This window comes from Apiospora marii (assembly GCF_038362585.1).
Source record: "Apiospora marii strain CBS 49790 chromosome Unknown utg000002l_segment0_segment0, whole genome shotgun sequence".
Classification (NCBI taxonomy): Eukaryota; Fungi; Ascomycota; class Sordariomycetes; order Amphisphaeriales; family Apiosporaceae; genus Apiospora; species Apiospora marii.
The window spans coordinates 3494669-3508305 of record NW_027117373.1 but is presented as its reverse complement, the minus strand read 5'-3'; the positions used below and the strand labels follow the sequence as shown (position 1 = coordinate 3508305).

Sequence of the window (13637 nt, the reverse complement as noted above, 5' to 3'; positions counted from 1 at the left end):
TCCCAGACGGGGTCAGATGGCGACGCTAGACCAAACCGGCTGCCGGACTAGGCCCCTGATGCCTTCCTTCGATGTTTGACGATCGTCGTTGCATGGCAAGCTTCGATGTAGACGGCAATCTTCCCCGCTAGGTTGCATCACCAGCATGATCGGACCATGGAGTTTGCTATCCGCTCTTATCCACCTTCTCGTACGAGTCTCCCGGGTGCATCGACAACGCAGCGATCATGCTGCCAGCCGACTCTACCGAGAGTAAGCTGAAGTGCCGGGGCTGTCAGCAGCGCCCTGAAATACCAACAGGAAGGGATGGTGCAAGCTGATCTCCTTGCCCCATATTTCTTCTGTTTGTCCCGATTGGCCCAAGTCGCGAGTCCGGCCGCTACTATCTGGACTTGGCGATTCCCACGAGCCCTTGGGCCGGGTCCCTTGAAACGGATTGGCCAGGTGGAGAACCATGCAGCTGGCCGCCTTGCTGGTGAATCTTTAAAGCTATCGGCACAGCCGGTTCATGCCTCGTGGCAAAGCAACCGCTGGCATGGTCTTTTCTCATATGATCATTTCTCCTCTCTGCCCTGGACGGCTTCCCCCCTCGAACGGCCGGCACTGGATATGGTGGACGACCGCGGGCCGCTCATCGACGGCGTCTCCTGGGGCCTGGCTGCCTTCTCGGGTACCGTCCTCGGCCTGAGAGTCTACGCCAAGCTTTCCCGCCATCGCGGGCTGTGGTGGGACGACTACATCGCTCTTGTCTCCTGGGTATGTGACATCCGACGGCGGCATCTCTTTTTTGATCGATTCTTCTGCCGACTGGGTTACAGAGTCTAAGAATGAGACTTTAACAACATTGTTTTCAGGCTATTCAACTGGTTTGCGTCATTCTCATCTCCATAAACATCAGCCATGGGTTTGGGAAGCACGCGTCGGAGCTCAGGCTCACCTACCCGCAAGTCGTGCAAATGTCTTTGCGCGGCGCTATTAACGGCTCCTTGCTGATCCTGGGCGCGGCCTGGTCCAAGAGCTCGTTTGCAGTCACTCTGTTGCGCATGACAACCGGGGGGCTGAGATGGACCATCATCATCGTTATGGCCACAATGAATGCTTTCGTAAGCGTCTCTCCATGCCCGGTCCTTCCGCAGGCATTGATCAGGGAACCATATGCTGACTTATAGTTACCTCGCTCCAGCTGATTGCCAGTATCTTCGTCAACCACTTCAGCTGCAACCCGCCGAGTAAGACGATCGACCCCATGACTCCTGGTGTGTGCTGGGACGAGAACATCCACATTGGCGTTGACGTGGCCGCCTCCGGTGAGTCCTGTCCCTCGACACAATGTGGCAGAATATAAGAAGCTAATGAGCCCGCGCAGCATATTCCGCGGCATGCGAGTACGTGAACTTGTCCTTTCTTTGAACCTTCTGCTTTCAACGAACTCGGGCACTGACTTTCGACTATCTAGTCTCTTCTTCGCCCTTGTGCCCTGGCTGGTCCTTGTAAATCTACAGATGAAGTTCAAGGAAAAGATTGGCGTAGGCGTGGCGATGAGTCTGGGGGTTTTGTAAGTACCCCCCCGAGTTCTGCTACTCTGGACTAATGCACTGATACATGTTTCTCCTCCAGTGCTGCCGGCACCGGAATCGTCAAGACTATCAAACTCAACAATCTGCGAAACGAGGACTTCTCCTGTAAGCCTACCAGAACTTATCATAATGTCCCCAAACAGTGCTTAGAGACTGACTCCACCTACTCGCAGACAACGGCGGCGACCTCCAGATATGGAGCATCGTCGAAATCGCCATGACCCTCATCGCCGCCTCGATCCCCGTCCTGCGGCCCTTCCTGCGCGACGCCATCTCCTCGGCGGGGCGCTACATCTCGGCCGACGCCAGCAACGCCCGCACCGACCCGTACGGCAGGAGCCGGAGCAAGAGCCTGGGCACAACGAGCACCAACACGAACCCGCCCCTGCCAAGGCACTCCTCGGTGCGGCGGCCCTCTCGGTCTTACTCGCAGTCGCAGGGCGTGCGGCGGGCTGGCACGGGGGACTTGCAGAGCGGCGGCCACGACCGAGGCACGAGCGACATGAGCGCGGAGCTGATGAGGATTATTAACTCGGACGCGAGGGGGGTGGCTTTCAACCCGACGCCGAGCTTGGACGTTGAGCTGCAGGATATGAGTAAGAAAGGCAAGGGCAATAATTGGCTCGACGTGTAAATAATTATCATATGGTTTCTCTTTTATGCTACGAGCTGTCTAACGGGAGAGCATGTTGCTGTCGGGTTTTCAAATGCAGCATCCGGCGTACAAAATTGTCTTGCATATACCGTTTCATTTAGCTAGTAAACAAATTTCAAATCAATTTTAACAGCAAAAAGGAAAGCGAACGGGTCCTAGGCACTCCCTTTATCTACATGTTTACCTTACGACACAGTACCCCCCGGCCGTCTCCCATTCAAACGGCTTACGACCGTAGACACATCGTATAGACACATAGGTGTGGATATGCGGATCGAGGAGGTCGACTCGGACCTGGTCTACCAACTCGTCGATCTCCGTGGCATCCATCCCCGCCGCGCGGAGTATGCCGAAGCTGATCCCCCTGGCGCCGTCATAGGTATCCCTCTCGAGAAACCGTCTGTCCGTGTTAGCAGGTTTTCGCAACTATGCACTCGACTGAGATAAGGGGGCAATTACCCAGCAAGTTTTAGCCTTGGATTATTGGGCCACCCTCCGTGCGGCGCTGGTATCTTCCGCTCTACAATATCGACAACTGATGTGATGGATTATTAGTCTAAAAGCCCCAAGCCGGCAAGGGGTAGTGTGATGAGCACGGACAACCTATGTCATGCAGCCAGTCTTTGTAGTGGCTCACGACCAGGGGGTCTCTCCCTCGGCGGGACAGTCCTTGTCCCAGGAGTTCTCCCCATCTCCGAATCGTAGTCCCTGCTGCCTTGTCAGTCTCGGATACAAGTATGCTGCACGCGCTCCGGGTTGATGGGGCGGGCTACTTACCCTCCGCCGTGCCGTCCATACTCGCTACTTCGGATTGCTGTTCAGTGTGGGGAATTAGCGAGTTCTCTCCCTGACAGGGTTTGATATGCCGCGTTCGGCAGTCTTACTGCGTCGATGTATTCGATCCATCCCCCGGGGTTGAGGAATCGGAACGCCTGTTCCATCACGCCTCTCGGGTCGTCAAAGCACGAGAAAAGCATGCGGCCGTGGATGTAGTCGAACTTGTGGGGGAAGACCCATTGGTCCTCGCAATCTCCCCGGATGAACTCCACATTCGGTAATACATGTTCAGGTTGGATTTTGCTGAGGTCCGTCCCGATTACATGAGAATTGGGATGCTCTCGGGCTGTTCCGATGATATCGTTTGTCAGTACTTTGGGGGCAATCGCCGCAGGGTGCGGGACGACCCGAAGTCGATGGCCCATATGCCCGTACCGGTGCCGAGATCGAGCACGCGTCGGGGCTCTTTGATCGGCGCCAAGCACAGTTTGTCACCAAGCAGCGTTTTGAAGGCTTGGTGCTGCAGGTCCAGCCGGTCTTGCTTCCGGATTCGCCTACTACCGAGTCGGGCTCAAAGACAGAGGAGTTGCTAGGTTCTCGGTAGACCTCAGCTGGCACCCACTGCATTTGCGGTATTCCCGTCTGACTTTGGGGGAGTTGGGTGGCAGAGACCAGGTTCGGATCAAGGTATCTTGGGTCTACTTCCGGGAGATCTTCAGGTAGAAACTCATCGGGCATGAAGCCACTTATCACTGGCACAGTGTCACTTGGAGTATGGCGCTCCGGGTCTGTGTCCCCTTGAGAGCTGTCAGCTGGGACCAAAATCGAACTTCGGTTCCGTTGTGGGACCGTATTCTCAGAAAGGAACACTAACCAGGCTCTGAAGACACATGATCCGACCTGTCCTCCTCTTTGAGTGGATCGCAGTCTGCTGGCGGTGAATCCGGCATTTCGTTCTCGTTGATGGGACTGTTGAAAGACCTTCTGAGGCCTTTTATCTACGACGTGGTGTTGCATTCGTCTGTTAATCCTCGGTTAAGGTGGATTACAGGGGTCGACCACTGCGTCGGTATTGCGCCCAACCAGAACTGTCTTGAGGTTTCTGCCACAAACTTGGTACTGCTAAACACTGAACATCACATGAAGGCTGACGGATTATCACTGGCAGCACGCTGCAAGTTTTGGACAGCAAGTTGATTTCCGTCGACTCGCCTCATAGCCCCTGAGTAGACATCCTAGTCACCACTGATTTTTTTTTTTTTTTTTTTTTTCTTTTTTTTTTTTTGGATATCCCATTTGAGAGTAGCACACAAAGCAATTTCTATGGATCAGTGTGTTTATGCTGACTGCACTGCCTTGTTGATATTAATTAAGCTTAAAATGAATTATTAACCTCAAGCTGGGGAGAACATCGGATCGCAGACCCAATCACGTGGCACTGTGACGCATCCAACTCTGCTAGAGGGGAGACTGTTCTTTTGCCCGATTTGCCTTTGGTGTCCATGTCCAGTGATGGGGACTAATACAAGGGGGCCACTGGCCCGGAACGGCTTCGAGGTGGGCCAACGGTGGGACGGACATGCCCGGTTGGCCGGCGCAAGCGTTCTATCGGAATGAGAAGGGGCCGTGTGTGTGTGTCGGTCGGCAACAGCACGATCAGCGGGGCCGCCGGGCGAGATGAACAATGGTTTGGAGAGAATATGCAGGCCACACTCGCCGTTACTGGTGCGGTTGTGTTGGAGTTTCATCTGGAGAGGGGCAAGACTTATGAGGTGACGTTGGCCCAGAGCTAGACAGCCGGCTCGGTTCCAGTAGTGCTGAGGCACTCAAGTCGTGCATAAACGAGGCCAAGCATTAGCAATGAACCGAGATTCCCAGCTCTCATTAATGACTAGAAACCAAGACCCGTTGTACTTCGCTTATCGGGATGAAGTTTGATTCGTGGAGTGAGACACACGGGACGCTCCTCTGGCTCCCCGCATTCTCCGCATTTCCCCAACGAGCAAAGTCGGGCGATCTCTCGTACTGTAGCATTCTCAGGGGACTTGGCCCATATACCTACCCGTCTTCATTAAGGGGTGGGCCTTCAGGCAGCCCTAGAGCAGTGGTTATCCACCTTCACATTTACCCGCTCGGATCTAGCCATCTAGCTGCATGCTTTCTACCGGAAAGCGGAGGCAACAACAACCCTCTCCGGCTGGTAATCTGGAGTTGATCATGTTCTGCAGGGCCGCCAGCTATTTAAACATCGCCTCAAGGTCCTCTCACTGCCCGTGAAGATGCTGTGTGCTTTCCTTGTTGTCGCCCTGCAACTCCAGCAGGCACTATCGCTTCCCCAAGAGCATCAACACAGCTCCGGAATCGATACATCGCATCTCCTCCGTCATCCCCACGCCCAAGTCGAAGCCATGGTCAAGCAGCCGGGTTCCCCAGCCGCCTTGGCGACGCTGCTGTTGTCGGCAGCGTCGGGGGCGGTTGGCCAGGACAAGCCGTTCGTCTGCGACGGGTCGGGTGCGGCGCCGTACAAGGCGACCAAGGAGTATATTGGGTGCTTCCGCGACCCGAACGTGAGCATCCTCGGGGAGGCCAAGATCAGCACCATTGCCATGACCCCTCAGTACTGCGCCAATTGGTGTGGCTCGCGCGGGTTCGGGTTCAGCGGCATGATTTTCGGAACGTAAGTTGGGTGACAGCCATATGCTTCAAACGGTATCATGCAGTTGTATGCCGATACTGACTCGATGTCGAACGACCAGCCAATGCTTCTGCGGATCGACCCCGGACTACAGCAGGGCAGCCAATGCTAGCGACGGCGCATGCAGCTCAAAGTGTGCCATTGAACCTTCGCTCTACTGCGGGGGCCAATATACGTCGGTACCCGAGGGTATCTCCATCCAAAATGAAGCCATCTAACAGAGCTCAGTAACTCCCTCTACCAGATCACCAATCCCCAGGGTGAGCCGTCGGACGGGACCAACAGCTCCCCGAACCCGCCGGCATGCCAGACCAACCCTCTCTGCGGCCACCCCGTGTGCGACACCTCCAAGTCCATCTCGGAACGCGTCGCGGCACTCGTCCAAAACTTCACCCTGCAGGAGAAGATCCTGAACTTAATCGACGCGTCCGCCGGGTCCGCGCGCCTCGGCCTCCCCGCGCATGAGTGGTGGAGTGAAGCTACGCACGGCGTCGGGTCGGCCCCAGGCGTTCAGTTCCCCAAGGCGCCGCGCGACTTCAACCACGCGACCAGCTTCCCGGCGCCGATCCTGACGGCGGCCTCTTTCGACGACGCGCTGATGCGGGCCGTCGGGGACGTGGTCGGGGCCGAGGGCCGCGCCTTTGCCAACCACGGCTTCTCGGGCTTCAACTACTGGGCGCCCAACATGAACCCGTTCCGGGAGCCGCGGTGGGGGCGCGGCCAGGAGACGCCCGGCGAGGACGTGCTGCTGGTGCGGCGCTACGTGCAGAACTACGTGACGGGCCTGCAGGGGGAGGACCCCGAGGACAAGCTCATCATCGCCAACTGCAAGCACTACGCCGCCTATGACCTCGAGAGCGGCCGCCACGGCAACAACTACAACCCGAGCCAGCAGGACCTCGCCGACTACTACCTGAGCGCCTTCAAGACGTGCGTGCGCGACACCCACGTCGGGTCCATCATGTGCTCCTACAATGCCGTCGGGGGCATGCCGACGTGCGCCAGCCCGTACCTGCTGCAGGACGTGCTGCGCGAGCACTGGGGCTTCGACCAGCAGGACTATCACTTCGTCGTGTCGGACTGCTCGGCCGTGACGGACATCTGGCAGTGGCACAATTTCACCGACACGGAGCAGGCGGCGGCGTCGGTTGCGTTGAATGCGGGCACGGACCTCGAGTGCGGTAATTCGTATTTGAAGCTCAACGAATCGCTCGCCGACGGCGAGACCACCGAGGCCCGTATGGACGAGGCCCTGACGCGGCTCTACAAGGCCCTATTCACCGTGGGCTACTTTGATGGCGGCGCCCACAGCGCCCTGGGCTGGTCCGATGTGGCGACCGCGGAGGCGACCGAGCTCGCGTACCGCGCGGCCGTTGAGGGCATGACTCTGATCAAGAATGACGGGGTTCTGCCATTGAGCAGCGGCTACAAGTCCGTCGCGCTCATCGGGCCCTTCGCCAACGCCACGACACAGATGCAGGGCGACTACTCGGGCAAGGCGCCCTTCCTCCGCAGCCCGCTGATTGCTTTCGCGAGCGGCAACCAGAGTTGGACGGTGAACTACGCGCTCGGGACAGCCATCACCGGAACCAACACGACGGGCTTCGCCGCGGCGCTCGAGGCGGCCGAAAAGTCGGACCTGGTCGTCTACTCCGGCGGCGTCGACAACAGCATCGAGAACGAGACGCTGGACCGCAAGAACATCGTGTGGCCAGACAATCAGCTGGAGCTCGTAAGCGAACTATCGAAGCTAGGCAAGCCGCTCGTCGTCGCGCAGTTCGGCGCGGGCCAGGTCGAAGACTCGGCCCTCCTGGAAGACAAGGGGGTTAACGCGCTGCTTTGGGCTGGCTACCCTAGTCAGGACGGCGGCACGGCTCTGTTAGACATCCTGACCGGCAAGAAGTCGCCCGCGGGCCGACTGCCCATCACGCAGTACCCCGCCAGCTACGCCGACAAAGTCAGCATGTTCGATATCGACCTGCGGCCCAACACCACGGCCAAGTTCCCGGGCCGCACCTACATGTGGTACACGGGCGAGCCCGTCGTGCCCTTCGGCCACGGGCTGCACTACACCGGCTTCGACTTCGCCTGGGAGAAGAAGCTTAACGAGTCGTACGCCATTGCTGATTTGATATCGGCCGCTACCACCGAGGGTGGCGCGCTTAACGACATCGCGCCCTTCGCGACGGTGACGGCGCGTGTGACCAACGTCGGCGAGCGCGTCTCAGACTATGTTGGGCTTCTGTACATCTCGAGCGGCAACGCGGGACCGGAGCCGCGGCCAAACAAGGTACTGGTGTCGTACGACCGGCTACATGACCTAGAGGCCGGCGGGAACGGGAACGGGGGCGGGAACGGGAACGGGGACGGGAACCTGCTCCAGCTTCCCCTCACACTTGGCTCGCTGGCCCGCGCCGACGAGAACGGCGACCTGACCATTTTCCCTGGCGACTATAAGCTGGAGCTCGACAACGACAGGAGCCTGACGTTCAATTTCGCGCTCACGGGCGAGCCGGCCGTCATTGAGACGCTGCCCGTGCCCAAGGAGAGCTACGAGTTCACGGTGCCTGTGCACATCCAGCCAGAGTCCACAGAGGCTATGAGTCCCAGCTAGATTAGGACTTCCGGACAGAAATGGAATGGGTAGATGGACATGCTGTAGAGTGGGTGCATGAGCTTACTGCCATGGACGGCGATCAAAATAATTCGATGAACAAGTATCGACGCTCAAAGGTCGCGTGCAGTCAGTGATGACACATTTGATGTAGTATTGACTTCCAAGCGGGAATAGTGAGGACACTACCATTGAGTTTCTTTCATCGCCCCTTCCACCGCATCTTCGCGACCCACTTGGCAAACTGCACAATCTCGTCCTGCTCGAGCAGGCGGTCGACGGTGTAGTAGTAGCGCGCGAGGTCCTCGTGGGAGGCGAAGCGGTGGACGGCGCGGTGGCAGGCGGCGCAGAGCCAGGCGACGTTCTGCAGGTCCTCCGGCTTGTGCCAGCCGCGCTTCACCGCCTTGGCGTGCACGAAGCGCGGGATTAGATGGTGGTACGTCAGGGGCACCCAGTCGCGGCCGCACAGCTCGCAGCCGGCCTCCTGGGCGGCATGCTTGGTGGCCGAGGGCGGCGGCGGGGCTGCTGTTACAGTCTCGAGCAGCGACGTCAGTACGGGCGCGAGGAGTGTAGACAAGTCCTCTGATGTTCCTTCGTTGAGCAGTCCGTATGCGTGAAGAGACTCAGCGACCGAGGGGTCTAGGTTCGGAAGCAGGATGCTGCCCGAGACGTCGTTGCTGGTCAGGGGTAGGGCGTAGCGCGACTGCAGGGGCCCGTCGTCCTTTTGGTCCTGCTTCCAGAGGTAGTGGTCCAGGGTCTGCAGGTCGGGCGGGAGGCTGGTGTAGAGCTCGGTGGCGATGTAGTCTACGAAATCCGCGAGGTCTTCGGCGGCGGTGGCAGTGTCGCCGCCGTCGGTGGCATCATGCGCCGTGCTGTGCAGTGAGTTATGGTGGCTAGATCCCGACGTCCCGACGACCGCGGTGTTGGGGTGCGTCGCAGCTGCAGAGACAGGCGCGGGACGGGACAAGGTTGTAGCTTTGGCTCGGCGTCTGGCCTTCGGCTGGGGTTTGGAGACCTTTTCGATGAGGACGGTGGCCAGACAGTCCCGGAAGGCGTCAAAATTCTTCTGATGGTCTTGCCCTGGCTCCAACTCCGTCGCCATGCCTTTTACATGTTGGGTCAGCACGAGTGTAGGGGATAGGAGGCCAGATTTTGTGATACTTGATGGATCGATCAAGGAAAGGCAGGTGACGCATTGAAGTCGGGTCGTTAGTGAGTAAAGCATGTTAGGTTTTGGTGGGGGCGGGGTCTCCAGTTGCCACTCCACCATGAAGAGCTGAAAACTATCCCCGCATAATATCACTTCGGGGCTCTTGCGCCTAAGAAGAGGCAACAATCTTTTGAAGCTCCTCTGGACATATATTTCTTGCTTTTATGGTAGATACAACCGGAGCGTACTCTAAGTCTCATGTTCTGTAGAGCACAGCTCGTGCAAGCTGTTGTGATGTGCTTGGTGTGATGCTGGACTGTGCCGCCCAGTTGCAGGGGACGGAGCACCTCAACGCTCTCGCCGAGCAGAAATCCATCAGACAGGCAGCAATATGGTTGCTTGCCTCCTGCTACGGGAACAGGGTTCTGAACAGATTAAAACCACTCTTCCTTCCTTCTTCATTGTCACATGACTTTCGCCAGATCAATATAGTACCGCCAGCTGAGTCGCCTAGATCGTTGAATAGCTCATGTCGGAGCTCAAGACTTACCCCATTTCTACGTTGACGTGCAGTCGATTGACTGGTATTGTCCGGCACCTCTTTCACAGACCATGTTGGCATATGTGGCTTGGGTGATAGATACCAGTTACAAACTCGTGAGCTTGTTATGATGGCATTGATAAACGCCGTGGCCGATAAGCCGGATTGGTCCCGCAATGCTTTAGACGAGACCTTCGTGGCCAGGTGGCGGAGAGGGGACACGGAGCAACCCTGAATAGTCCTGTACAAAGATAGACGGTAGGTATCCTGGCCTTCCGAACACAGATCCATGTTGAAAAGAGCGCTTCGGATTTGGTATGGGACCGGCTATCGTTGATGGATCGGGTGCTTCTACTGCACTGGGTTCGCCGGCAAGAGTGAACCCCTATCCCCCAGTACTAAGGCAGTGTCAAACACGCGAGGGAAGACTGTTGACATGTCCTAATGTGTTGTAAGCTGGCTCGGTATGGGGCGTGAAAGAGCGTCCCACCGACTTGTTGTGCTCTGGAAAGTCGACATCAAGTATCCTTATTCAGCCCGAAGACCACACGAAACTAGGCCATCGTCACTTTTCTTGTCATAATTTGTATTCATAAAACTTTCCCGGGAAGAATTTGATGAAGGTAATATCTCCCAATGGAATCAGGCACCGCGTGGTGGTCCAGCCACATGAAAGGATCATATTGATGGGCAACATCCCGCTGCAGCAGCGGGACTTCTGGACCGACATAGTCTTCGGCACATCTCGCGGGTCAAGCACGGCGACCTGCGTCCCGACGTCTTCCAATTACTTGCTGAGAAGCCTGAACCGCCGGGGCAATGGGGAAATGGCGCCGAAAACATAAGGATACCTTTGGCACGACTGCATGAGGGTATAGGAAGCGGTGGCCTCATGAACCTGAGCGAAGCCAGGGAATATGATTTTTCTCATGGACGAACAGGAACGGGGACCTCATCGATCGCACACTCGAATGTAAATCTATACTCCAGATACAAACACTGATGGCCGTCTTGATCTCGTCAATTCTGTTGAATATTGATCGACTGAGGCGTTCGTGGTCAAAGAACTGTTTCAAGAACTGATCCATTTTCATTTCGGCCATCCAACGCGAACAGCCATGATTGGACGCCACGAGGCCTGTGAAGTGCGATGGTAGAAACCTGTTATTGGTTGAAAAATTCTTTCATTCATTCCAAAAATATAAAGTTATTAGTTTGACAAGCTCCAAGGCAAGAACGACCTCGCTCGGGAGCTGATGTCTCTGAGCATGATCAATAGTGCATACTAGGAAAAAGCCACTGGACTCATCCGGTCTTTCTTGTCGATCCTAGCAGTCTCGGTTGACCATAGCTGCCATACGCGATTAAACTTTTCGTCCTGGAAGAAGAGCTTCTTCCATCATCAGTTGATGGATGGCTGGCTGACCTAGGTATACGTACCTACATGTAGGTAATGTTGTCGTGAGATAATTGAAACAGCGCGGGGAGAAAATTTAACCGTTTCATTGAGTTCTGTTGCAATCGCTGGAGGGCCCGTCATTTAGGCTGTTTGGCTGTGAACCCCGCAACCGCGCCCGTCAGCCAGCCCAGTAATTTACGGGGATGTGACGTTTTTCGAACTGAATCGAGCGCTCTGCTCTACCATCTCGACGTCTACCTTTTCCCAAATGCACTTCATCGAAGCCTTCATCGAAGCAATTGAGAATGAGAATGGTCGCCAGTAAAATCGTCATTGCCTTCGACCTGTACGGGACCCTGCTGTCCACAGAGTCAATCGCCCACGAACTGGCCAAGCTTTATGGCGAGCAGCAGGCGAAGACCCTTGCTGCGCTATGGCGTCAGTACCAACTCGAATACACCTGGAGAATCAACTGCATGGGTGAGTCCCGACAGAATGTTTTCTGCATCTTCACCATTCGCAAGGACGTACGTAACTCACGCGATGCGCTGCTTCTTTGGGTCGATCAGGCCAGTACAGACCCTTCAGTGAGATCACGCACAGTGCGTTGAAACACGCATTGGCCGAGCATGCGCTCGACATCTCGGAGCGGGATGCCAATGACCTCATGAAGGCCTACGATAGGCTGCACGCCTTCCCGGAGGTGTCGCCGGCGCTGAACCTCTTGCGAGAGAAGAGCGATCTGGTCGACGTCTACGTCTTCTCGAACGGCACGGACGCCATGGTGGGCAACTCTATCAAGTCGTCCCCGGACCTGGGTCCCCACGCGGACTTGTTCCAATCGCTAGTCACGGTGGAGAACGTCAAGGCTTACAAACCAGATCAGAGAGTATATGCGCACTTGATCAAGCAGGTCGACAGGGAGAGAAGCAAGGAAGACGTATGGGTCGTGAGCGCGAATCCCTTTGACATCGCCGGTGCCAGAGCTGCAGGCTTGAATGCGGCTTTCATTGATCGGCCCGGCAAAGGATGGATTGATCGTCTGGACGAGACTAGCCGACCTACCATTGTGGCCTCCGGTGTCGAGGAAGCTGTGAAGACTATCCTCTCCACGACCAACAGCTCGTAATTATCCTCATAGGTTTCTCGGCATAGCTTAGCAATTTGCCACTCATGGCACCATCAATCTTCTGGTTGCGCTCTCGCCCGAGGAGGTTGCAATATTCAAATGTCAAATGACCCCAACCCCCTTCGTCCGATCGTCAAGAGGTGGCAGTTGTCTCAAATTCTCTCCCATCCATTAGCAACGTCACATGGAGAAAACCCTGGTGCTTCACCTGCGACTATCTTCATGTACCGTGCCGTACACAGTCGGCGACTCGGCGTTGGGTTCGACCTTGTCCCGGCTGGCGATGGCTCACTACTCGACCAATGCACCATTCAACGTCGGTCATACATTTTACTGCATATGCACGAGTTATCCAGTGGTACCTGCGAACCTAATGGGAGGTTGCGGAGCCTGTTGAGTCTCCCAATACGTACGAGGGGTGAGCAAAGTAAGACATTGGTCGGAAGTTTTCGTCCTCGGCAACTGGCAGTCTGGTGCAGCCTGGACCGCAGAATCCAGCCGCCTCGTTGGATATCAGATCGACCATTGGATGGCAAACAGGCACAACAACACGGGGAAACCCATGCGACAGAATTTGTTCGCTGTTACCCGCGCTACCCACCTCTGGCCCAATGGGTTGGACCTTGCTTCCGCTCAAAGTCAAGTGGTTCGATGTGAAAACATCAGACAGCATCTGGGGTACTACCCCCCCAACTGAGTTATTGGCAACCGGGTGACCCCCGTATTGGGAGCCGGATCGATTAGCTATGTAAAAGCGGCTGGTTCCTCCGATGACGACAGTGACAAAGGCGGTGGTTGTTGACGAAGGGGCCCGTACCACCTGACAGGGCAACCGAGACACGCGGCTGTGATGCCGTAGCTGGAATGGAGGCCTTGTCAGTTGTCCGGTCATATTGTGTGGCTCGTGTCAATCGCTGGAATTCGTCCGGAATCGATTCCATTTGGAAAAAGTCGAGGAGATGTTTGTTGATCGGATGCCATACGGAGACCAAAAGCAGGCTAGCTCTCGATTGAGTTCAAGACACTTTCTGGATCGTCCGGACGTTTAGGTTGTTGACTTCTCCACCCGGCATCCTTTGATGAAGGTTAGGGCTCAGCGG

The 13637-nt window shown here is 56.3% G+C and overlaps 5 protein-coding genes across 5 annotated transcripts; 3 read left to right on the top strand and 2 right to left on the bottom strand.

Moving 5' to 3' along the window:
- Window positions 1-609: 609 nt before the first annotated feature.
- On the top strand, window positions 610-2211 carry PG985_002777 (uncharacterized protein; the record flags this gene model as incomplete). Its single annotated transcript, XM_066822546.1, has 7 exons — window positions 610-756; window positions 855-1103; window positions 1184-1307; window positions 1367-1385; window positions 1457-1555; window positions 1618-1682; window positions 1751-2211. 7 exons carry the CDS (start codon window positions 610-612, stop codon window positions 2209-2211), a joined length of 1164 nt encoding a protein of 387 aa, XP_066689978.1.
- A 201-nt stretch (window positions 2212-2412) lies between these two features.
- Window positions 2413-3959, bottom strand: PG985_002776 (S-adenosyl-L-methionine-dependent methyltransferase; the record flags this gene model as incomplete). The annotated part of the gene is made up of 7 exons (XM_066822545.1): window positions 2413-2632; window positions 2692-2767; window positions 2833-2940; window positions 3010-3046; window positions 3117-3355; window positions 3384-3821; window positions 3884-3959. 7 exons carry the CDS (start codon window positions 3957-3959, stop codon window positions 2413-2415), a joined length of 1194 nt encoding a protein of 397 aa, XP_066689977.1.
- Window positions 3960-5288: 1329 nt separating this feature from the next.
- On the top strand, window positions 5289-8318 carry PG985_002775 (uncharacterized protein; the record flags this gene model as incomplete). Its single annotated transcript, XM_066822544.1, has 2 exons — window positions 5289-5686; window positions 5933-8318. 2 exons carry the CDS (start codon window positions 5289-5291, stop codon window positions 8316-8318), a joined length of 2784 nt encoding a protein of 927 aa, XP_066689976.1.
- Window positions 8319-8520: 202 nt separating this feature from the next.
- On the bottom strand, window positions 8521-9420 carry PG985_002774 (uncharacterized protein; the record flags this gene model as incomplete). The annotated part of the gene is made up of 1 exon (XM_066822543.1): window positions 8521-9420. One exon carries the CDS (start codon window positions 9418-9420, stop codon window positions 8521-8523), a length of 900 nt encoding a protein of 299 aa, XP_066689975.1.
- A 2299-nt stretch (window positions 9421-11719) lies between these two features.
- PG985_002773 (haloacid dehalogenase) lies at window positions 11720-12537 on the top strand (the record flags this gene model as incomplete). Its single annotated transcript, XM_066822542.1, has 2 exons — window positions 11720-11888; window positions 11978-12537. The coding sequence occupies 2 exons, from the start codon at window positions 11720-11722 to the stop codon at window positions 12535-12537; spliced, it is 729 nt and encodes a 242-aa protein (XP_066689974.1).
- Between the last annotated feature and the right edge of the window lie 1100 nt (window positions 12538-13637).